Source organism: Mus caroli, unplaced genomic scaffold (assembly GCF_978045245.1).
Source record: "Mus caroli unplaced genomic scaffold, Mus_caroli_1 scaffold_4, whole genome shotgun sequence".
NCBI classification, from domain to species: domain Eukaryota; kingdom Metazoa; phylum Chordata; class Mammalia; order Rodentia; family Muridae; genus Mus; species Mus caroli.
This window is the reverse complement of record NW_028227259.1, coordinates 67760539-67785057: the sequence shown is the minus strand read 5'-3', so window position 1 is coordinate 67785057 and position 24519 is coordinate 67760539. Positions and strand designations below refer to the sequence as shown.

The window sequence follows — 24519 nt, the reverse complement described above, 5'->3', positions numbered from 1 at the left end:
TGTTTATGGGCTTTTAAATAATTCTTTATAATATTTTCTTTTAAAATGCACTTACTTTGTATTTTTTGTGGTTATGTTTGCCTGCTTGTATGTACGTGGACCACCTGCGTATAGTAACTGCTGCAGCTAGCAGAGGGCTTAGGGTTCCTCTAAAGCTGGAGTTAGAGCTGGTTGTAAGCTACTGTGTAGATGCTGGGAATGGAATCCTGGGTTCTCTGCAAGAACCGATGCTCTTAACCATGAGCCATCTTCTCTCCAGTACCATCTTAGGGTTTAGACAAGGCAGAACATAACAGTTTGGAGTGTGTGGTAGCTGGGAAACAAAAAGGGGGAGGAGGCTTTAAGAGGCTGGGATAAAATGTATCCCATATGAGATGTATGTATGTATGTATGTATGTATGGGTGCATGTGTCTTAGTGAGTATTGGAGGTTAGATCACACGTGGAAGTCAGGGTCTCAGGGATGGAATGCAGTCATCAGGATTGGCAACAAACAACTTATACCACTGGGGCACCTCCCTGGCTGCTGGATGGTTTTCCTTTCTTTCTTTTTTTGGATATAAAATGTAATAAAACCAACAGTTTGAGGTTCCCAATGAATGATTAGATAATTATTAGATGTCAACCTTTATTATGTGTGTAGCCAGCATCTGAGCTTCCTAACCACCTCTGTGAACTACCCTAGTCAGCATCTTGTCCGGAGTTATAATGGCTTCCTGAGCTCCCTGCCTTTGCCGTTCCTCTTTGCAGTGTCTTCTCCAGAGGACAAGACTTAACCAACATGTGATGTTCTGCTACGCAGGCTTCTGTGCTACTACCAGTTTCTTTCTATCACCTAGGAAGTCCTATAGAATTTAACTCTTAACCTGCAACTACACTGCTTTCAACCTGGGAGAACATTCACTGTAAGGGAGCACAGTAACTGGTGCTTGCAGTTTACGTTATCTGACTGTTCTTGCCAGGTCTTCATTTCATGGCTCTGTGAAGATGTTGCTTATCAAAGAGATGTTCCCTAGTCAGGTATATTAGGTCATACTAGAAATCTCAGCATTAGGGTTGTTGAGGCAGGAGGTTTGAGTTGGAGGTCAGCTCTGGATATGTAGGAAGGTCAAGACCAGCCAGAACTACATAGATTTAAAAACCAAAGGATTGAGAAGCCCGATGGTGGTGCATGCTTTTAATCCCAGCATTGGAGGCAGAGGCAGAGGCAGAGGCAGAGGCAGAGGCAGAGGCAGAGGCAGAGGCAGAGGCAGAGGAGGCAGAGGCGGCAGAGGCAGAGGAGGCAGAGGCGGCAGAGGCAGAGGAGGCAGAGGCAGAGGCAGAGGCAGAGGCAGAGGCAGAGAGGCAGAGAGGCAGAGAGGCAGAGAGGCAGAGAGGCAGAGAGGCAGAGAGGCAGAGAGGCAGAGAGGCAGAGAGGCAGAGAGGCAGAGAGGCAGAGAGGCAGAGAGGCAGAGAGGCAGAGAGGCAGAGAGGCAGAGAGGCAGAGAGGCAGAGAGGCAGAGAGGCAGAGAGGCAGAGAGGCAGAGAGGCAGAGAGGCAGAGAGGCAGAGAGGCAGAGAGGCAGAGAGGCAGAGAGGCAGAGAGGCAGAGAGGCAGAGAGGCAGAGAGGCAGAGAGGCAGAGAGGCAGAGAGGCAGAGGCAGAGCGATCTCTGAGTTTAAGGCTAGCCTGATCTACATGGTGAGTTCCAAGATAGCCAAGGCATACACAGAGAAACCCTATCTAGAAAAACCAAAACAAAACTAGAAACCGAAGGCTTATAGCGAAGGGGGCGAGTACTTGCCTGGTACACACAAGGCCTTGAGTTTGAGCTCCTAAGAATAGGCTTTTTGATGATTGCTTTTACAAAAGGACAGCCTTCTATTTCTCAGACACTTTCTTTTTCTTTCTTTTCTTTTTTCCCTTGTGGTGTTGGGAAGTGAACCTAGGTTCTCCTATGTGTGCTATGCAGGTGCTCTTCTACTGAGTTCTTCTCTCTCTTCTCATTCACTTTTTGGGGATGAGGATTCACTATTGGAGATTGGACTTAAGGCCTCTTGTATCCTTAATCACTCCTTACCCTTCTCTTACTTCACATTTTCTTCATGCCGCTCAAAAATAAATGTGTGTGTATATTTGTTTGTGTACACACATATGAATGTATAAAATTAATGTATTTGGGTTTTTTTGTGGAGACAATGTGTTCCGTGAGATGAGGGAATGCATCTTTCACTGCTGTAGTGCTTAGTTGTGTCCTCAGTGCCTGGTAGATAGTGGATGTGCTGCAGCCAGCCATAGGCCTGTCATGTCAGTGCCTGGTAGAGTCAGAAGATAGGAGGAAGAAAAAAAACTCAAGGTATTAGTATTTTTTTAAAAAGCTGGTAGAAATGATTAGTTTATATAATTAAGACCTATGCTTTATCAAAAATACTTTTCATTTAAGATGAAGATGATGACTATGTATGTAAAAAGGCAGCCTCCAAATCAAAAGAGAATGGAGGATCTACAAATAGTTACCTTGGAACATCAAACGTGAAAAAAAATGAAGAAAACGTTAAGACTAAGAACAAGCCGTTATCTCCAATAAAACTCACACCGACGTCAGTGCTCGATTATTTTGGAACAGAAAGTGTCCAGAGATCTGGGAAGAAGATGGTGACAAGCAAAAGGAAAGAAGTAAGTGTTCAGCACCCCCAGGCATGCTGGTATGCACCGATGCTTCAGAACTTGGGAGACTGAGGCTAAAAGAGCGGTAGTGTGAGGCCGGCCTATGCTACATAATGGAATTGATAGCCATTCATGGATATTAATAAGGAAAGCTTGGGATTCATAAAGCAAAGATTTTTTTCTGTGATATAGATAAATATCCTCATTTTGGAAGATATGGGAATTAGGATATATGTATATGTATATTTTATACTCAAAAGCAGGAAAATATTTAAACTATAAGAAAAAGTCATGGTTCGTAGAATTTAAATGGAATTTTCAAAATGTAAACTTATTTTACTGTTGACCTCAGATGTACACAGCTGTATTTTGAAATGGGATAGACATGTTATTTTATCAGAATGTACCTATGCTGATCCACTCTAGTTTGACTGATACTGGATTTGTTCTTCCCTGGCCATTTAGAAAATGGACCTATAGATACAGTATAGTAAAGGAAATGGACCTATAGATACAGTATAGTAAAGGAAATGGACCTATAGATACAGTATAGTAAAGGTGTGAGTGTAAGCTGGCTATAGTGTATGCTGGTTCCTTGGCAAAGGACTGTGCCACGTTTACATTGATTTGCCAATGTCTTAGACTACTTTGACAACCAAAGCACTAACCTATATATACGGTGCGTGTGCACATGTGTGTGCACACTTCTTTTGAACATATCAATAGAACAAAATGAGAGCTATCTGTCTGTAGAGTGTCTAGTTTTTATGAGATTGGATGTACCAGAACAGCCACAAACTCAACTTTGGGTCGACTTTGGGCTTGTATGGATTGTGACCTATCTCTCAGTAATGTGTTTAGTTAGTGTTGCCAGAAAAACAAACAAACCAAAACTTTATTTTTAGCCAGATTTCTGCTTATCTTGCTTGATTTTCTTTGGAATACAGTCTTCTCAAAACACAGAGGATTCCAGATTAAATGATGAGGCCATCGCCAAGCAGCTGCAGCTGGATGAAGATGCAGAGGTACTGCCATTCCACTTAGTTATCACTGTTGGCTTGATGGTCTGACTTCAGACTTATGTTAGCCAGGCAAACAGTCAAGGTGTTTTAATCCTTTTCTCTTTTTAAATAAGTTCTGCCTGCCTCCCTGTCTTGTCTCTGTATCTGTCTGTCCATCCACCCACCCATCCATCCATCCAAGACAGGACCAGAACTCACTGTGTAGGCCAGGTTGGCCTTGAACTCACAATTTTGCCTTAGTTTTCTGAGTGTTGGGATTATAGTGCTGCACAGCCATGATTAGCTCAAATTGAGCCTCATCAGGAGTATGGTGTAAAATAAAATAAAGTATATGAGAATATAAGTTCCTGTAAAATATAAATGAAGAGACTAACAGATAATTATTTATGTAAACATTTTGAAGTTCTGTGAATAGGAGGCTCTGTAGTGTATTTGAAAGAATTTCATTTTCTCCTGTCTTCTTTTTGCTTTCATTCTGAGCATATACACTCTTTCCCATGGCCCTTTACTATATACACTTATGACTTAGAAATCTGCCTTTGCAGTCAGATGAGTGTGTTAGGTCCCCTGGAAGCTGGAATTACAGGGTGATGTAAGCTAATTAACTACTTGGCTACTGGCAATTAAATGAGTCCTTTGTAAGAACAGTAAGTACCTGTTTAGCCATCTCTCCAGCTTCTCTTTTTTTTTTTTTTAACACTTACTGGCCACTTGCATGTTTTAGGAAAGTTTTCCTGTTTGTTTTGTCATTTTCTCCCTCCCCCTCCCCCTCCCTCTCTGCATGAGAGAGAGAGGGGAGGGGGAGAAGAAGGGAGGGAGAGGGTCTAGTGTATTTCAGACTGTCCTCAAATTTGGTATGTGGTCAAAGATGAAGAAGAACTTTGAGACCTGCCTCTGCTCCCAACATGCTATGATTCTTAGGGAGTGTTGGATGCTGAAGATTTAACCTGGAACTTAGTGCACGCTAGGCAAGAACACTTTTTAGAGCCACAGTGACATTTTCAGATGAGTATATAGTGTACTCTGCTTATTATTAGACACATCTTTAGCTTGTGTTGTCTTCTTTTGGTCTCCTGCCCCTAAAGCCCACATGTTCTCTACTATCATGTCTTAAAAACCAATTTTTTTTTTGGTACATGATAGAAAATACAGTTATTTTGCAGTCTGGATCTGACTTATTTTGCTTAGTAAGATTTTTGGTTCCATCACTTTCCCTACAAATTACCTAATTTTTGTCTTTATGACTGAATAAAATGCCATTCTGCATGTCAAAAAAAAAAAAAAAAAAGAAATCTGCCTTTGGTTCAGGATTCTCTCTTGAGCTGTAAACCCATATCCGACAGGGATTTATTGATCACTTACCGAGTTCCTAGCCTGGCTGTTGGTAGTAGGTGATTATGGTTTAAAGAGAAAACCAAGAAAGAAAACAAGATGCTGGGAAGTGACAGTTGTGCAGAGTGCAAGTAGAGTTCTGGGGCAAGTAGGGAGTGCGTGGTGTTGGAGAGTGATGCACAGGCAGCCACTGCTGATGACTCAGATCCCCACTGAGCACAGGATCGCAAGGGTAAGCATCTGAGAAAGTATACTCAGGAGATCTGTATGGCCAGACAGATGAGTGAGAAGGCAGTTAGGGGATTTGGAGGAGTAGCCATCAGCAGGTCTTGTAGGTCACAATGAGTCTTTGGTACCTAGGAAAAGGACATTGATTGGTCAGGACTTCAGATTTAGCTTCTGTGAGATGGACACCATTGGAGTCCTTAATAAAGTGGCATGACTTGGTGGGTCCTAAAAGTATACTGGCTTCTGTAGTGTATACAGGATAACTTGAACTCTTTCCCTGTAGTTGGGCATGAGCAGAAGCAGACGGGCATGGAGATTGTTAAGGTATGGTAAGTGGCAAATGTTAGCTTGGGTCAGGTTGGAAGTGAGAGGTGACCTGAGCAGCTGGATGAACAGTGATGCTGTTACGAAGATCAGAACACAGGATGCAGAGCCTGTTGGTACAAAGAAGTTACTTCTGTTCTGGCGGCTACGGGATGGTGCTGGCAGGTCCAGTCTAGAGGAGAGAGGACCTGGTCCCTCTGGGGTCTCTCTGGAGCTGAGCAGGATTGCAAGTGTCCCAAAAGAAACACACCAAGCCAGGAGTCTTGTGGAAGCAGGAACTCAACTTTATGGCATCAGCCTCTCGCTTATATAAGTTCGGAACATAGGGAGGGGGATTGTTGGTGGGGCAAGGAGGAAGGGTGACAGAGGGTATGGCATGACTGACAGGGCCAATGGCAAAGCTCTACATCAGCAAGGGTGAGGCAGAGAGAGGAAGGGCCAAACAGGTCTTGCTGAATCATCCCAATACGGAAGTGACTGAGACAGGTCTCAGAACTCAAGCCAGGCTTAGGCTTTCCCACAAGGCCGCAGAAACTCGAACCGGGTTCAGGTTTGTCCTCAAGGGCCAAGCCAGGGCAAAAATGGGGCCCAACAGGATGGCTCAGTGATTAAAGCTGCTCGACATGGAAGCCTGCCCTCCTGAGTTTGATTTCTGGTATCAATGTACAGGGTAGAAGAAAAGTTGTTCTCTGTGCTCCACCTGAACACCCATTCACACACACACACACACACACACACACACACAAACAAATACACATTAATTAAAGAGTTCTGTTTTGACACACACACACACACACACACAAATACACATTAATAAATTAAAGAGTTCTGTTTTGATAGTGACAGATGTCTGATAGAGGAAGTGGTGGAGGAACAAGGAGACAAGTCTGGCACTCAGCTGCAGCTGTGTATTTGCAAGTGATTAGCATTTGTGTGGGGCTTAATACTTGTATACCTGTATGACACCTTGAGGAGAAAACACTGTTAGGATTGCTCTTAACATTGGAGATGAAGGGGCTGGAGAGATGGCTCAGAGGTTAAGAGCACTGATTGCTCTTCCGAAGGTCCTGAGTTTAAATCCCAGCAACCACATGGTGGCTCACAACCACTGGTAATGAGATCTAACGCCCTCTCCTGGTGTGTCTGAAGACAGCTACAGTGTACTTATGTATAATAAATAAATCTTTGGGCTGGAACAAACAGGGACTGAGCGATCGGGGGCCAACCGGAGCAAGCAGAGGTCCTAAATTCAATTCCCAACAACCACGTGAAGGCTCACAGCCATCTGTACAGCTACAGTGTACTCATATACATAAAATAAATAAAATAAATCTTTAAAAAACAACAACAACAACAACAAAATGGAGATAAAGAGGCTCTGGCAGAGGGGACTAAGGGAGCCGTGAGTGGGGTGGGAAGACTGGGTGAGCCTGGTGTTTGCAGATGCTGAATATGATGGAGATCACTGGGAGGCCTCATCTTGGAGTGTCTTCATGTTAGGGCTTTGTGGACCCCTTCCCTGTCCCCAGACTCCCAGGACTGTATTGTTTATTGACATTGTGATGTAATGCCTTCTCCATGGAGCCTGACTCTAGAGAACATCGGCTGACTATGTCTCAGTGCTTGTTCTAGTGCCCTGGACAGACCATGTGTGGTTCTTCATTTTATTAGCTGGACACTTCACACTTGGTGTTTTACAAATATTCCTTAGTGGTGGTACACACCTTTAATCCCAGCAGAGGGAGAAAGATCTCCAAAAGAGCTTGAGGCCATCCTGGTCTACATAGCAAATCCCAGACCAGCTAATACTATATAGTGAGACCTGTCTCAAAACAGCAACAAAACCCGAAACAAATATCTGCCTTGTTTTTAGTTGTATTGCATTATCTGATCTCTAGCCAGGTGTTCTGCTGACTCATGGTAGGATGAGTGGCCTAGGCCAGCTGTGAAGTCCTTGTCAGGAACCCAACGTGCCCAGCTGTGGAGGATTAGCTGCTTCTTTGCAGAGAACCACAGGGTATCACGGTCCCCTGTTTTCCTGTTTCTGTCACATTCTTTTAGACTCTTTGGGTAAATTATTAATTTAATGAAAGATTTAGGGTGTTAATCATTGGTAGTCTTTCCTAATTATCTTCTAAGAATCCCATCCCCAGTTTTACCTTTTTTTATTCATGGTAACTATATGTTCATTATCTCATACTGAAGCCAGTATATCCAATGCCACATGAAGTCACTGACAGTAAATAAACATTGTGTTAAGATGCAGGGCTCTTTATCACATGCCATAACCCAAGTCCGCAGTTTCCTTTCGATTCATTGCCCTCCCCTTCCCCTCCTCTCCCCTCCCATCTCCTCCTAGTGTACACAGAAGGTTCTAGACCATCCAGGACTACATAATGAGACAATGCCTTCCACAACAGTGGCTGGGAGGAGGATAATCCAGGTGTAGTGGTGCACACCTTTAATCTCAGTGCTTTAGAGCAGAGGTAGGTGGATCTCAGTGAGTTTGAGGCCAGCCTGGTCTACATCCTGCCTTCCAAGCCAGCCAGTGCTGTGTAGTAAGACCCTATCTTTTAAAAAACAAAGCAAAACTGGGTGGGCTAGGCTGGAGAGATGACTCAGGTGACTTTGTCAAATCAGAGTTTGTTTGCTAGCACCTATTTATAACTCCAGTTCTGGGGCATCTGATGCCCTCATCTGGTCTATATACCCACATATAGATGCAAATATACACATGAGTTTTTTTCTTAGAACAAATAAACCATAAAACATATAATGAAAAGATCTGTTATACTAAGAGCATTAAGAGAAGATGTGACCTCAGATTTTATAAAGAAATAGCACGTGAGAATATGTAACTATCTCCATTGGTTGGTAAGATGGCTCAGCAGGTGGAAGGGCTGGAGTTTAATCCTTGGGGGCTCAAAAGGAGAAAAACATCTCTTACACGTTGTCTTCTGACCTCCTCACTTGTGCCATGCATGCATACCCACATACACAAGAAATAAACAAATTTGAAATATGCTAACTTTATTATGGTGCAGGTCTAGAAGTGGAGTTAGTAATGTAGTTGGTTTAGCGGAGCAAGCTTGTGATACTTGACTGTCAGTGTATAGTGGGAAGATGTCATTGTTATTTTCAGGAAATTTTCTGGTTTTTTTCTAAACATATGAAGCACACATTTAAAAACTTCTGGGTACTAAAGCCAAAAGCATCTTACTGTGTCACGCTTTTTACAGCTGGAGAGGCAGTTGCATGAAGATGAAGAATTTGCAAGAACACTGGCCTTATTGGATGAAGAACCCAAGATCAAAAAGGTAGCATTATGGGGTGTGTGTGTGTGTGTGTGTACACACGTGTGTACACATGCAGTCCAGAGGTAGATGTCAGGTCTTGTCCTCCACTTCAGTTGACCTTGGAGCTTCCTATTTGTTCTAAGATGGCTGGCCAGGGAGTGAGCCTCCAGGATCCTCCTGTGTCCTTCCCAGCATTGCATTCCCAGTTACAGGAATGCACTGCCATGCTTGGCTTTCTCATAGGTCCTCATGAAGTGAAAGTATGTGGGATGACTTTATCCATTGAGTCTTGCCACTAGGTACACTGTTTTAATTTATACTGTGTGCGTGCGTGTGTGTGTGTGTGTGTGTGTGTGTATGCAAATTCATTTACAGTGTAATTCTTTCTTAAAGGTTTCAAGAAATAAAGCAGAACTTGCCCTACAAAACACAGTGGGTTTTACCTTTATTTCTTACCAAAAGGGATTTTAAGATAAGATTTACTTATTTTAGTTATATGAGTACACTGTAGCTGTCTTCAGACATATCGGAATAGGCACAGGATCCCATTACAGATGGTTGGGAGCCACCATGTAGTTGCTGGGAATTGAACTCGGGACTCTGAAAGAGTAATCCGTGCTCTTAACCACTGAGCCGTCTCTCCAGCCTGCAAAAGTTTTTTTTATGTATTATTTCAGAATAATGATTGTCAGCTCCTATGGAATGCAAATTTAATAACTAAACGCTCTTCTCAGGAAGCAGGGCCTCTGTGTGGCACTTTGTTTTCTCTTAGGCTTTGTTTTTTGAGGGATCTTTGCTGGGTTAGTTTTGGGTAGCCTGATACTGTGTAGCCAGGACAGGTTTGAAACTTGGCAATCCTCCTGGCTCAGCCTTCAGCTACTAGTACTGAGATCAGGAGGTCAGCTGCTACTCTTGACTTCTCTTTTATTTTTCTCCTGGGCTTTAATTTGTTGTCATTTTTTTCTGCTTTGCTTGTTTGTTTGTTTCTATTAGTAGTTTCGGAGTTGAGATAAAAGAAACTCTAACAAGACTTCCATTTCTGGGTTAGGAGACTGGGTGGGATAAGATGTTTTATTGAATTATTGCTATAATCTTTCATCTGTTTCCTTATAGTAAAATGAAGTAATAAAACATTTCCTTTGCGGGGGTAGTTTTTGTGGATAAATGGATGACAGTTTATTGTGGTATCTTGCTGGTTTGGAAGGTGACTCTTAAAATTAAAATTTTAATTCATGTTAACAGCACATTTTATAGTAATAGTTTTCCTATTACTTAACATTCGGACACGTTTTAAACTTGTTTTAGGCCCGAAAGGATTCTGAAGAGGGAGAATCATTTTCATCTGTCCAAGCTGATTTAAGCAAAGCAGAAAAGCAGAAAAGCCCTAATAAAGGTAATGGTAGCAGAGGAATGTAAGAGAGCACTGGCTTGTCTTTGTAGAAGAGAATACTCGCTAACTTTGCTAAACCCTTCTTTGCACTAATTGTTTCGTGGACATTCAGCGAGCTGTTTGAGCTCCTTTAGGTAAAGGTGCCCCTAGGTTCAGATGTACTTACGCTAACTCCAAGACTGTCAGCAGTTAGATCATGTCGTAGTGAGAAGTGTAGGTATGCATCCAGCCTTTTGAGCATGCTGTGGAGAATGTCACTGCTGATGCCCGATATCTCAAGAAGTCGCTGAGTCCATGAATATGGAACCCACAGACATGGCAGGCTGATTTACAGTCACATTCCTGTAAAATCAAACCTCAAAATTACCCATCTCTCTGCTGATTGCATGTTTCTTTTGCACCATTATAAAGTTGAAAACTTTTTTTTTAGTTGGTTATTTATTTACATTTCAAACATGTCTCCCACCTGCAAACCCCCATCCCATCCCTCCTTCCCTTTGCCTCTAAGATAAAGTTGAAAACTTTTTTTGTTTGTTTGTTTGTTTGTTTGTTTTTCCAGACAGGGTTTCTCTGTATAGCCCTGGCTGTTCTGGAACTCACTTTGTAGACCAGGCTGGCCTCGAACTCAGAAATCCGCCTGCCTCTGCCTCCCGAGTGCTGGGATTAAAGGCGTGGGCCACCACGCCAGGCTAGTTGAAAACTTTTAAGTTGAACGGTCGTAAATCAAGGATTACCTGCACTTTGAAGGCTAGATGCTAGAGGAGAATGCCCTCGTGCGTTCAGTGTTATGTAAAGTGTATTAGGGTACACTTTGTTAATGTCTGAGTATGTGGATTTTTTTGTGTGAAGACAAGGAAGCAAGTGTTTTGAGCTTTACGTGTTAGAGGTACTGTCGCAGAGTTGTCCTCTGCATTGCCAGACCGTCGGAAGCTCTTCAGATTCCCTTGGATATCCTGTTCTGCACCATCTACTGATACAGTCACCCTTTGCCTTTTCTTACCCTTTTCTGTTTATTTGCTATGCCAGGGATTAAATCTAGGGTCTTGCACATACTACTTAAGTGATCTGTTTCAGAGCTATATTCTCAGCTCTCCTTTTTCTTTTTCTTTTGAGATAGGGTTCTAGTGAGTTATGCAGGCTGACCTTAAATCATTCTGTACTTTACACTTAAAACTACAGTCTTTCTGCCACTGCCCTCTGAGTAGTTGGAATACAGACCTGTGGCCTAGATGCCCCTCATTATCTGTGAAACATTAGTTTCATGACCCACGTGGGTCCCCATGACTGTGGACACTTAAGCTCTTTATGCGCAAGGGTAGAATTTACATATAATTTATAGACAGCTTCTCTTCCAGTGTACTTTAAACCATTATTAGATTACTTTCATACAGTATAGTGGTATGTAAACAGTTACTGTGCTGATTTTCTAGAGACTAGTGATCAGGATAAATGAACATGGTTTGTATATACACAATTAAAGTATTTCCTGTTCCTGGCTGGCTGAGTGGAGCCTGCAGACGTGGGGGACTAATGGATGATGTAATTCTAGAAGTAAATCTGCGTATGTAGCACTTTTTAGCCTTGATGACTCAGGGTTTGAGTCCCACTGCTTTACAGAATTCTGTGCAGCATATCCCAGGCAGTAAGTTTTGTCTCTATACATTTTATAGTATCTTTGGAGGGGAATCTTGGTCTTTTCACACCGCCTGGGATTGGTCTCAGGCTTTGTGCATTGGTGGCCAGTACTGTACTATTGGGCTACATCCATATCTTTCCGTGCTGTTTACAATAATATGTCAAATGACAATTCTCAGTTTGAACTGGTTACAAAAATATATATTATGTGACTATGTAAATTTAAAAAATAAGGATGCTATATAAGCTAAAGTAGTAAATGTTTTGAAATAATGTGATACTATGTAGTACTAAGAAAATCACAAAGATGAAGAAAATGTTGATGCTGGCTGTCATGAAACCCAAATAACAATCCTGGTTTCTCCTTTGTAAAAGCCGAGCATTTCTCAACTGCAAGAAAGACCTACAGTCCTGCTAAGCATGGCAAGGGGAGGGCTTCAGAAGATGCTAAGCAGCCTTGCAAATCAGCTCACCAGAAGGAAGCCAGTTCCTCACCCAAGGCCAGTGCCAAACTGGCGCTTATGAAAGCAAAAGAAGAAAGTTCTTACAAAGAAACAGAGCTGCTGGCTGCAAGAAGAAAAGAAAGTGCCACTGAGCCCAAAGGAGAGAAAACAACTCCTAAGAAAACGAAAGTTTCTCCAACTAAGAGAGAGGTAGGGACTTTGTGAAATGTATGTAATTCAGGAACACATGGCAGTTCAGGTGGATTGTTCATCACGTTCCTACGTTGTTGTAAAAAAAGAATTTGAAACTGGGGGGTGTAGCTCAGTGGTTGGGTGCTTGGCTAATATACTTGACTCCTTGTTTGTTCCCAGAAGGCATCTCATGTAAATCTCTTAAAGAATAGTCATTATTAGTACAGGAAATGAGCCAATATGTACCGCTGTTGTATATGAGAAACTGTGCTCATATTCATAAATTATATTCCATAATCTTCACAATAACCTTTGAGACATTTGCTTTTATTATTTGTTGTAAAGATGAGAAACAGGCTGAAAGAATTTAAGTAGCTTTCCCAAGATTACCCACCTGTAATCTTGGTCATCAGAACCACAAAGGGACTTTTCTTCGTCTTTAGATCTATATAAGAAGATAATGGTGATTTTGAACCTCCAGTTCTGAAGTACTTTAGATTTAGAAGGAGAAAGGAGCCCTCCAAGTGCCTCCTAGGCTGAGTTCGACATGAGCTCTCTGAAGACAAAAGAGCACTGTGAGCGTTGAGACAGCCTAGAGCCGGCTTTTGAGCATGCCGACAGTGCAGAACAGATAAGGGGTCCTGGTCTGGTTATTTCTTTATGTGTGTTTGGAAAGGAGGCAGGGATATGTATTTGGTACCAATGAGATGGCTCAGTGGGTAGGGTGCTATACCCGAGTTTTATCCCTGGGCCTTTCATGGTGGAAGGGGAGAACTGGCTCCTACAGTTTGTTCTCTGACCTCCACACATGCAACCACACACACAAACACACACTGCATTTTCTTTGTCTTCAGATATATTTAAGAAGATAATGGTCTTTTTGAACCTTCATTTTGGAAGCAGTTTAGAACTGTAAGAAGAAACCACTATTCCATCATGGCCCTTAGGCATTTAGCATTAAGGGCAGACTAATGACTATTTTAACTGCTTATCACAATGGTGATATCACAATGGTGAGGTGTGTGTGTGTGTGTGTGTGTGTGTGTGTGTGTGTACACGTGTACGCATAGAACTGAACTGAAGTGGTGAAGATTTTGAAATGCTTTTGTTTTCAGGAAATTCTCATAAACCTGCTTGAAGCATCAGTTAACTTTTTGGCCTTAGATTTTTCTTCACTAAATATTTATCTGGTGGAGTTTTTTCTTCAGGCACACTAAGTACATGGGGAAGTTTGCAGAGGGTGAATATTTTGGGGGAAGGAGGAAACAAAAATTTAAAAAGTGATACTGTTATTTTTATGGTGTTTTTCATAGTTGGACTAGAAATAATGTAGAACTTGTACTTAAATAGTTTGGGGAGGGCATCAGAGTTTAGTAGATTCAATTGATCTTAGTCAAATAATTTTGGCGTAGTAATTGAGTATGCTGCCGTTATAGCCAGGTGTGGAGCATACCTGTAATCTCAGCACTTGGGAAGCTGATGAAGAAAGGTGGATAGTTCAAGGCCAACTTCTACTATATAGTGAGACAGCCCTTGTTGCAGAACAAACAAGGAGCAGGCAGGCGTGTAGACAGTTCAAAGTTGTTTTTAGTTTCAGCTTTTCACAAAATAGAATTGCTGTTACAAATGAATAACATTCCCAGTTGGTTTATGGGACCCTGTTTTGAATCTTATGACTTTTTGGGGGCTGAAGAGATGGCTCAGCGGTTAAGAGCACTGACTGCTCTTCTGAAGGTCCTGAGTTCAAATCCCAGCAACCACATGGTGGCTCACAACCATCTGTAATAAGATCTGACGCCCTCTTCTGGAGTGTTTGAAGGCAGCTGCAGTGTACTTACATATATTAAATAAATAAATCTTTAAAAAATACATGGCTTTCCGTACATGATCTAGACAGCTATAATTTGATAGGCCCCCCTATAATTTAAGTGGGCCTTTGAATGGGTGAGAGCCATTGTTAAGTAAGATTGGGGCCAGATATGATGGTATATGCCATTAATCCTAACACTCAGGAGACAGACATAGGTAGGTCTTTGAGTTCAAGGCCAGCCTGGTCTACATAGTGAGTTTCAGGCAAGCCAGGGCTACACACTGGGTTCTTGTTTCAACAGCAGCAGCAGCAGCCTGAGGCTTGGATTCTAGGATCAGCTGTAATAGTTTAACTCATAATTGGCTTAACTATCTTTTTGGTTTTGTCACTTATTTATACAAAATAATATTTTGTGTACTTCAGGAGATTTGGACTTACTCATCAGTTAAAGCAATATGAAATAGGAATTGGAAAAATAATGACACAGTGTTGTAGTTCCCTAGTGCGCATGTGTAAGACACACCCACTAGCTCTGGATCAGAAACCTTGAGGTGGATATAATAGATCTGTAATATATATAAATAAAACTATCTGTATTTTTTGGAGGTACATTTTAATTTTACATGGCTTTTTTCCCCTTCTGCCCACAGTCTGTAAGCCCAGAAGACTCTGAAAAGAAGCGCACTAATTACCAAGCTTATCGAAGCTACTTAAACCGAGAAGGTCCCAAAGCTCTGGGCTCCAAAGAAATACCCAAGGTAAGGGTCAGGGAGAGTGTGCCTCACCCGCCCACCACGAGGACTCTGCCTCGGGGTCTGCTGTGCACTCACTGCTAGGGCAGCAAAGAGCTAGTGAGCCGGTATTAACAGAAGGGGTCAGCTGCTGTCTTACGTGTGAGTCCTGGGATGGACACTTAGGCGTTTTCCTTTAGGCAATAAGTAGCTTAATAAGAGATGTGCTTTTCCATGAATTGGTGAAGGTTCTTGTGGTACTCAGAGCCTAAGGACAGCATTTTAAGTGCATTCATATTTGACAGTAATTTTGTTATATGCTGTGAGAGAAAAGTCCAAGGTGCTCTTAGAGAATGTGGTAGAGAAATACTCACATATGCATGTGTGCGTGTTCGTGTTACATGCATACCTGGTACCCTCAGAGGCACTGTTCCTGCAACTGGATTTTCAGATGGTTATGAGCCACTGTGTGTGTGTAGATGTTGAACTTGGGTCCTCTGCAAAAATCTTTAAAAACAAATTGACTTATTTCAAGAGAGTATTTTGTCTACATGTGTGTCTGTGTTCCATGTACATGCTTGGTGCAAGCTGAGGCCAGAAGAGAGGGTCAGAACTCCTGGAACTAGAGTTGTTGACAGTTGAGAGCCACCATGTGGGTGTTGGGAGTTAAGGCCATGTTCTCTGGAAGAGCACTTAACCATAGGGCCATATTCTAAGCCCTGAAGAGAATGTGTGTGTGCACATGAAAGATTGATTGATTTTTATCTCATGCGTTTGGGAGTTTTGTCTGCACCGTTGTGTGCACCATGTGCTTGCAGTGCCCACAGAAGCAGAGGGAGCATCGATCACTGGAACTGAAGTCACAGAGGGCGGTGGTCCACCACTTGGGTGCTGCAGATCCACCCGAGGCCCTCAGCCTCTGCTCCTCTCATTGCTCCAGCCCCCAGGAACATGCTTTTTAAAGAAACAGGAAAAAGATATAGGATTTGGTGATAATTGGAAGTAAGAAGTGTAGCTGAATGGGTATTGGAAATGGTCTGGTGATGGCACACACATCTGGGTAAATAAAGGCAGAACAATGTTGGCCGAGTTGTGATTTTGATATGTGAGCATCTATGTGGGAATGCTCAGTAGACAAGTGGCTGAGTGGCATTGGTTGCATGTGAACCTTGGCAATATTAGTGTGTTGCTAGTGTGGAGGGAGAGCTGTCATCTAAGAAACTCTGGCTGGCAAGAAGAGGGCCTTCCCTATCTCAGCTTCTTTATGAAATGAGGAAGTCTGCTGGGCGGTACCAGAGAAGCGCAGGTGAGAAAGGGGATTCTTGTTTGTTTTAGATTATATTAAAGGCAGGTTTATTGGGAAGCTGCGAGTTCATTGGTCCCAAGAATTGAGGCCAGGGAGTCACCACAGGGAGAGAGGGGCGGTGGGGGAAGAGAAAGGAAGGGCGCCCACTCATGCAAGCACAGAGAAAGAAGAGAGGCAAGAAAGAGTATTCTTAGGACAACCGAAAGGTATGGTTTCGTGGAAGTTGCAACAGAGAAGACTCAGAATTGTCCATTGCCTATAGTAAAATGACTAATGGTCCCAACTGACCTCAGCAAGAGCAGTGTGAGTAGAACAGAGACAGCTGAAGCAGCGACTGGAGGGAGCAGGGCTGTCTCTGACTTTCCTGCCAGATTTTAGGACCTTTTTCTTCATACTGGGTTGCCTGGTCCTGCCTTAATATAAGGCTAATAATATTAGTTATATTATATATTAATATAATAAATATTGTCTACTACATCTTGATAAGGCGTGTTTGGCTGATATCCGTGAGAGGCCTGCCATTTTCTGAAGATAAAAGGAGGGGAGGAGGTGGCCTGGGAAGTGGAACACTCAGCAGACAGTTGGTTGGGCTTTGAAATGCAGGGGCTTCTTTTTTTTCTTTTTTGTTTTTGGTTTTTCGAGACAGGGTTTCTCTGTGTAGCCCTGGCTGTCCTGGAGCTCACTCAGTAGACCAGGCTGGCCTTGAACTCAGAAATCCGCCTGCCTCTGCCTCCCAAGTGCTGGGATTACAGGTGTGCGCCACCACGCCCGGCATGCAGGAGCTTCTTGATGGGGAGTTTCCCAGGGTGATTTGGAGCCTGTTGTAGAGAGGACTTAATAGTTCATTTCCCTCCTAGAAACGGAGAGACTGAGACCTGCTCTTAGTTCCCTGCACAGCCCTTCTCCCATCCTTTCTGAGTGAATAGTAACCATTTCCTTCCTTTCTTCTTCCAAGCAAGGTTCTTTCTACGGAGGGGAGGGACTGCTTAGGCCGATGCTGGGGCATGTGTAGAGAGATGTGTAGAGTCTGTTTAGCTTCTTTTCAAGACTTCCCATCTTAACCAATTTCAGTTTGTTCAGAGCAGTAAGGACCATGGCACACCATGTACTCCTTATGGAATTAGTTTGCTTGGATGTCTGATTTAGCTGATTTATTATAAAAACTTTAAGGATCTGTAACTATGGAGAGTTGAGTACAGACTTAGGAAGAGAGACGCCTGGTCAGCTCTTAGATTAGCTGTTATCTTCCGAGGGTGGGTGGGCAATGCCTTCCTACCTTTATGTTTCCAGCAGTTCTCAGCTTTGCTCTCAGGGAATGGGGAGAGCTCACACTTGATAAGCTTTCCAGAGCCAAAGCTGCCCTTTAGCAGCAGCAGGCGTTTCAGTGGGCAATTGCATCAAGGTACGAAAGCTAATCGCTGGTTTAAATATGGAAAGTGGAGACTAGCACAAGCGGGTAATTTTAACGTTTGCGAACGGTATGTTTCTCTTTGTTCTTTTGGTAGGTGTAAGATGTTAGCGTGTAAGGCATTCATCAGGATTTACACCGGGGTTCACTGAGGCTCTGCTGTGATTCCCTAGCCAGGTTTCACGCTGGGGTTATTTATGATGTTGGGAGAGAAAAGTCAGCTTGTTGCAGCTTGGCTGCCAAATATTTCTTTGGAAAGCTACCATATAATTTCTTCTCTGCTTGAACACTGTGGTTTTGTAGGGAGCTGAAAATTGCTTGGAAGGCCTGACGTTTGTGATCACAGGAGTGCTGGAGTCCATTGAACGAGACGAAGCCAAGTCTCTAATTGAACGTTATGGGGGGAAAGTAACAGGAAACGTGAGCAAGAAAACAAACTACCTCGTCATGGGCCGCGACAGTGGGCAGTCCAAGAGTGACAAGGTGGGTTCCGCTACCTCTTCTCACAGTGGTGCCTGTCTGCAGCGGCATGCGCAGTGTGGCTGGCTGTGGTAATGCCCCTGGCTGCATTTCAGGGAACTAAGGTTTGTCCTGCAGATTTGTCTTCTCTGCGTACCATATGCTGTGTTGTCTGCTGGGACTGACTACAGGATTTTGGTTATTTAGTTGGAAACATAGTTGCTGTTTACTTGACTTTCTTTATATATTCTAATTTAAAACTTAAAAAAGATTTAAACATACATAGTTTCATTTTTTGTTTTTGTTTTTAGTTTGAAGTTTTCTAATACAAGCCACTATAGATCACACCTTAATTTTTCATTATTGGAAGTGTGTGAGGAAGAAGCAGAGGTCAGTGGGAAAGTACCACGCTTCCTGACTGATGGGTTTAACTTGCCCTAACAAGACAGTAGTCACTAGGATGTTTCAGCAGCGCAGGAACTTAACCCAGAGAGTCCCAGCCACCAATTCTGTCAGCCTTATGGGCATCAAACCTGTTGCCTCGTGCTTGCGAGGTAGCTGCCTGCTGGGCAGGAAAGAGAGAGCAGTGGTCATTGTAGCTGGGGCTGGTCTTACAGGCTCTGTCCCAGCAACACTCTAGGATGCCACCTCACTGGTTGACACGGCTTCTGATCGGGTGGGCCTGCTGCAAGTCAATGTCATTGGGAGATGGACACACTGGAGTCCTGTTAGCCAGAGGGTGGTGGAAATGACTGCTGCATGAGTCGGACGTGAGAGGGGTGGGAATAGCTGGACTTTGGTTCTCCTGGCTTTGTTCCTTCCTAGGGGCGCACAAGAGCAGTGATGCCGTCCCACACTACTCTGCACTCACTCACTCGTGCTGCCTCGTTTATGTCAGCTCCCAGCTAGTGTGGCTGAGAAGTATGCCTGAGGTGCCTTGTCCTGACTGATGACCGTGGGTGATGTCTCCTCAGGGCTGTTGGTCCTGGTGCTATAAGAAAGCAGCCTGAGCGAGCTTGAGAGGAAAGCCTGTAAGCAGTTGCCCTTCATGGCCTCTTCCTCAGTTTCCGCCTTGAGGTTCCTGTCCTGTTTGAGTGCCTGTCTTTCTCCCTTTTCTCAGTGATATGCTGTGCTGTGAAACTTTGAGCAGGTTCCTTAAGTTGCTTTTGGTTATGTGTTTTCTCATAGTAATAGGAATTGTAACTGAAATGCCGTTCTTTTTTGTTTTTTTAAAGATTTATTTATTTATTTATCTGAGTACACCATCGCTGACACATCAGAAGAGGGCATTGATCCCACTACAAATGGCTGTGAGCCACCATGTAGTTGCTGGGAATTGAACTCAGGACCTCTGAAAGAGCACTCAGTGCTCTTAACCGCTGAGCCATCTCTCCAACCCTAAAATACCATTCTTAAGGAGCTTGTTTATCTGTCTGCCTGTCTTGTCTATCATCTATCTGTGATAAACATTGAACCCAGACCCTTATATGTGCTAGAAAGGTGCTCTAGAAAGAAATACATCTTTAATCCTTCATTTCTTGAGGTAAAAAGGATCTTGCCACATTGCTTAAGCTGGTCTTAAACCCTTGGATCCTGCTGCCCGTTTCCTTCGTCCTGGTATTATAGGAATATAGTACCATGACTGACCTTCTCCTCTCTCCCTCCTATCTACATTCTTGTTCAAGTTGTAGCTTCATAGTTCAAGTGTGCCATAAAGTCTGTATTTCCCCACCTTTCAATCATTTCGTGTGTGTGTGTGTGTGCTCACACTCACGCGCGCGCACGTGTGTTCAAGCAATAGGCAGAGGAGGATGCTATTTTTCTTTTTCTGTTACTCTCCACCTTATGCCTTTGGGATGGTCTTACTGAACCTGGGACAAGGTTGGTATCCAGAAGCCACCTCTGTCTCCACTTTGCATAGAGCTGCAGTTAAAATTACATACACAGTCACACCCAGCCTTTTGGTGTAGGCACCAGGGATTTGAACTCAGGTTCTTTCACTTGTGTGCCCAGCACACTTAGCCATTGAGCCACATCCATAGTCCCATTTTTTTCTTTTTAATGGTAATTTAAAAACCGTTTGTAAAGAATTTGCAAATAAATGTTATGTAGAGAGTGACATCTCATAAGAGTGTTTGTATAGTTAGAATAGTCATTCGGAGGCGGGAGCGTCACATTGTACGCAGTACTTTCATTCTCAGTTATATATTTACTTATGTTTATTCACCCCCCCCCTTTTGTTTTTGTTTGTTTTGTTTTTTTGTCTTTTGTTTTTGAGTCAGGGTCTCTCTGTGTAACCCTGGTTGTCCTGGAACTCACTCTGTAGATATTGAACTCCGGGATCTACCTGCCTCCACCTCTCAAGTGCTGGGATTTAAAGGCCCGTGCCACCACTATCCAGCTTCAATTATATCTTTAATGTACTTCACCACACATCTCAAACTGAAAAGTCAGCAGCAGCGTTAAAACTAGGAAAACTAGCTTTAATCATGCCTCTTTCATAATTCTTATATCCATTACTGGATTTCATCTTTACAGATAACTTTCTAGTGATTTTTTTATTTTTCTCTTAAATTCCAGTGTTAGGGCTCAGCAGGTAAGAGCACTTGGTGCTCTTGGAGAGCCCCTGGGTTCAATTCCCAGCACCCGCATGGCACTTAGAGCTGTTTATAACTCTAGTTTCAGGGGATCTGAAGCCCTCTCTGAGTACCAGGCACAGTCACGGTACATACACACAGACATACACATGAACAAAACACTTAAACATGTAAAGCAATAAAATAAATCTTAAAAATAATTAAAAATCAATTCCAGCATTATTTAGTTTATAGTGTGTTTCTCCATCTACCAGTAGGCCTTTAAATGATTTTTCCACTACAGAAAGAAATGTTTTGGATACAGTTCTGATGAGTTGTGTTTTAATCAACAGGCAGCAGCTCTGGGAACAAAAATCCTGGATGAAGACGGCCTGTTGGATCTGATTCGAACTATGCCAGGCAAGAGATCCAAGTATGAGATAGCTGCTGAGGCTGAGGTGGGTAAGGCAAACTGGTCTGTTGAAGTTGGAGTATAGAGCCTCCTGTCTCATGAAGACGGGTGATAGACAGTGCTGCTGGCTAGATGGGCAGCCTCCCCGCCCGCCCACATTTCCTTCTGACCTGGGAGCCCGTCTTTAGTATTTCTTTACCTTCTGGGAGGAGAGAGGGATGGGGTAATGAATAGTGTGCTGTATATGACATACCCACTCATTATACTTGCCTTCCCTTTTTTTTTTTTTTTTTTTTTTTAAAGCGTAAAAGAATTTATTAGCTTGGCTGGTATGGAACTTGATGTATACCAACCTGGTTGGCCTCCACCTCATAGAGATCCATAAAGATGCCTTTAATCCCTGGGATACTGGGATTAAAGGCATGTGCCACCACACCTGGCCACAATTTAAAACACTTGGTTTCTCTGTGTGTATATGTTTGTGTGTGTGTGTGTGTGTGTGTTTGGGGGCAGGAGTATGTTCACATGAATGCAGTACCCACACATGCCAGAAGAGGGCATCAGTTCCCAGGAACTAGAGTTACAGGCAGTTGTGAGTCACCTGACATGGGTTCTGGGAACTGAACCCTATCAGGCCTGTCTCTGGTCTTCTGCCAGAGAAAGAAGTGTTCTTTTATTTATTTATTTTTTAAACTTTTTCCAATTTTTTATTAGGTATTTTCTTCATTTACATTTCAAATGCTATCCCAAAAGTCCCCTATATCCTCCCCCCACCCTGCTCCCCTACCCACCCACTCCCACTTCTTGGCCCTGGCATTCCCTTGTACTGGGGCATATAAAGTTTGCAAGACCAAGGGGCCTCTCTTCCCAATGATGGCTGACTAGGCCATCTTCTGCTACATATGCAGCTAGAGACACCAGCTCTGGGGGTACTGGTTAGTTCGTATTGTAGTTCCACCTATAGGGTTGCAGACCCCTTCAGCTCCTTGGGTACTTTCTCTAGATCCTCCATTGGGGGGGTCTTTGTTCCATCCAATAGCTGACTGTGAACATCCACTTCTGTATTTGCCAGGCACTGGCATAGCCTCACAAGAGACAGCTATATCAGGGTCCTTTCAGCAAAATCTTGCTGGCATATGCAATAGTGTCTGCATTTGGTAGCTGATTATGGGATGGATCCCCGGGTGGGGCAATCTCTGGGTGATCCATCCTTTCGTCTCATCTCCAAACTTTGTCTCTGTAACTCCTTCCATGGGTGTTTTGTTCCCAATTCTAAGAAGGGGCAAAGTGTCCACACTTTGGCCTTCGTTCTTCTTGAGTTTCATGTGTTTTGCAGATTGTATCTGGGTATCCTAAGTTTCTGGGCTAAAATCCACTTATCAGTGAGTACATATCATGTGAGTTCTTTTGTGATTGAGTTACCTCACTCAGGATGATGCCCTCCAGGTCCATCCATTTGCCCAAGAATTTCATAAATTCATTCTTTTTAATAGCTGAGTAGTACTCCGTTGTGTAAATGTACCACATTTTCTGTATCCATTCCTTTGTTGAGGGGCATCTGGGTTCTTTCCAGCTTCTGGCTATTATAAATAAGGCTGCTATGAACATAGTGGAGCATGTGTTTTTATTACCAGCTGGAACATCTTCTGGATATATGCCCAGGAGAGGTATTGCTGGATCCTCCGGTAGTACTGTAAGACCCCCGAAGCTGGGCCTCCGCTTAAGTCCCGGGATGAGCTGACCAGCACCCCAATGACCCGAGAGAAAAACCACACCTGATGCAAACTGCAAGAGGTTTTATTATCAGCTAGCTGAGGACGAAGTCCCTCTGCTGTGCAGGGCAGGGGAGTTCAACCCCAAGCACTAAGAGTAGGGGGCTTTTAACAGCTAGCTGAGGAGTTGGGAGGAGAGTTGGCTACAGCTCCTTTCTGGGGGGGCGGGGGGGGGGGGAGTGAGCTGCAGTCTCCTCTCCGGTGTCTATCTCTATGTCCTTGTAGGTCTTCCTACAATTATCGCATCTCTGGCTGTAAGGCACTGAAACAAAAAGTCTTTTTGCTGGCTATAGAGAACAAAGAGCTTCTTTCTGGCTGTATTTTTAGAGATCAGGGAAAACAAGCTTGGGGAACGTCCGGGGGCTTTACCTTCTAGGGAGAAACGCTGTAAGTCAGGGTCTCACAGTACTGTCCAATTTTCTGAGGAACCCCCTGACTGATTTCCAGAGTGGTTGTACAAGCTTGCAATGCCACCTACAATGGAGGAGTGTTCCTCTTTCTCCACATCCTCGCCAGCATCTGCTGTCACCTGAATTTTTTGATCTTAGCCATTCTGACAGGTGTGAGGTGGAATCTCAGGGTTGTTTTGATTTGCATTTCCCTGATGATTAAGGATGCTGAACATTTTTTCAGGTGCTTCTCAGCCATTCGGTATTCCTCAGGTGAGAATTCTTTGTTTAGCTCTGTGCCCCATTTTTTAATGGGGTTATTTGATTTTCTGGAGTCCATCTTCTTGAGTTCTTTATATATATTGGATATTAGTCCCCTATCTACTTTAGGATTGGTATAAAGATCCTTTCCCAATCTCTTGGTGGCCTTTTTGTCTTATTGACAGTGTCTTTTGCCTTACAGAAGCTTTGTAATTTTATGAGGTCCCATTTGTCAATTCTCTATCTTACAGCACAAGCCATTACTGTTCTATTCAGGAATTTTCCCCCTGTGCCCATATCTTCGAGGCTTTTCCCCACTTTCTCCTCTATAAGTTTCAGTGTCTCTGGTTTTATGTGGAGTTCCTTGATCCACTTAGACTAGACCTTAGTACAAGGAGATAGGAATGGATCAATTCGCTTTCTTCTACATGATAACCACCAGTTGTGCCAGCACCATTTGTTGAAAATGCTGTCTTTTTTCCACTGGATGGTTTTAGCTTCCTTGTCAAAGATCAAGATAGGTGTGTGGGTTCATTTCTGGGTCTTCAATTCTATTCCATTGGCCTACCTGTCTGTCGATATACCAGTACCATGCAGTTTTTATCACAACTGCTCTGTAGTACAGCTTTAGGTCAGGCATGGTGATTTCCCCAGAGGTTCTTTTATCCTTGAGAAGAGTTTTTGCTATCCTAGGTTTTTTATTATTCCAGATGAATTTGCAAATTGCCCTTTCTAATTCATTGAAGAATTGAGTTGGAATTTTGATGGGGATTGCATTGAATCTGTAGATTGCTTTTGGCAAGATAGCCATTTTTACTATATTGATCCTGCCAATCCATGAGCATGGGAGATCTTTCCATCTTCTGAGATCTTCTTTGATTTCTTTCTT

The 24519-nt window shown here is 43.2% G+C and overlaps 1 protein-coding gene across 1 annotated transcript in view; it reads left to right on the top strand.

Annotated features, from left to right (window-relative positions):
* Positions 1-24519, top strand: part of Rfc1 (replication factor C subunit 1) — a 90994-nt gene that overhangs the window by 46025 nt on the left and 20450 nt on the right. The window contains exons 6-13 of the mRNA XM_021162808.3: positions 2421-2653; positions 3592-3669; positions 8790-8867; positions 10152-10239; positions 12247-12524; positions 14967-15074; positions 18065-18244; positions 21150-21254. Coding sequence (XP_021018467.2) covers positions 2421-2653; positions 3592-3669; positions 8790-8867; positions 10152-10239; positions 12247-12524; positions 14967-15074; positions 18065-18244; positions 21150-21254 — 1148 coding nt within the window. The remainder of the gene's footprint in view (positions 1-2420; positions 2654-3591; positions 3670-8789; positions 8868-10151; positions 10240-12246; positions 12525-14966; positions 15075-18064; positions 18245-21149; positions 21255-24519) is intronic.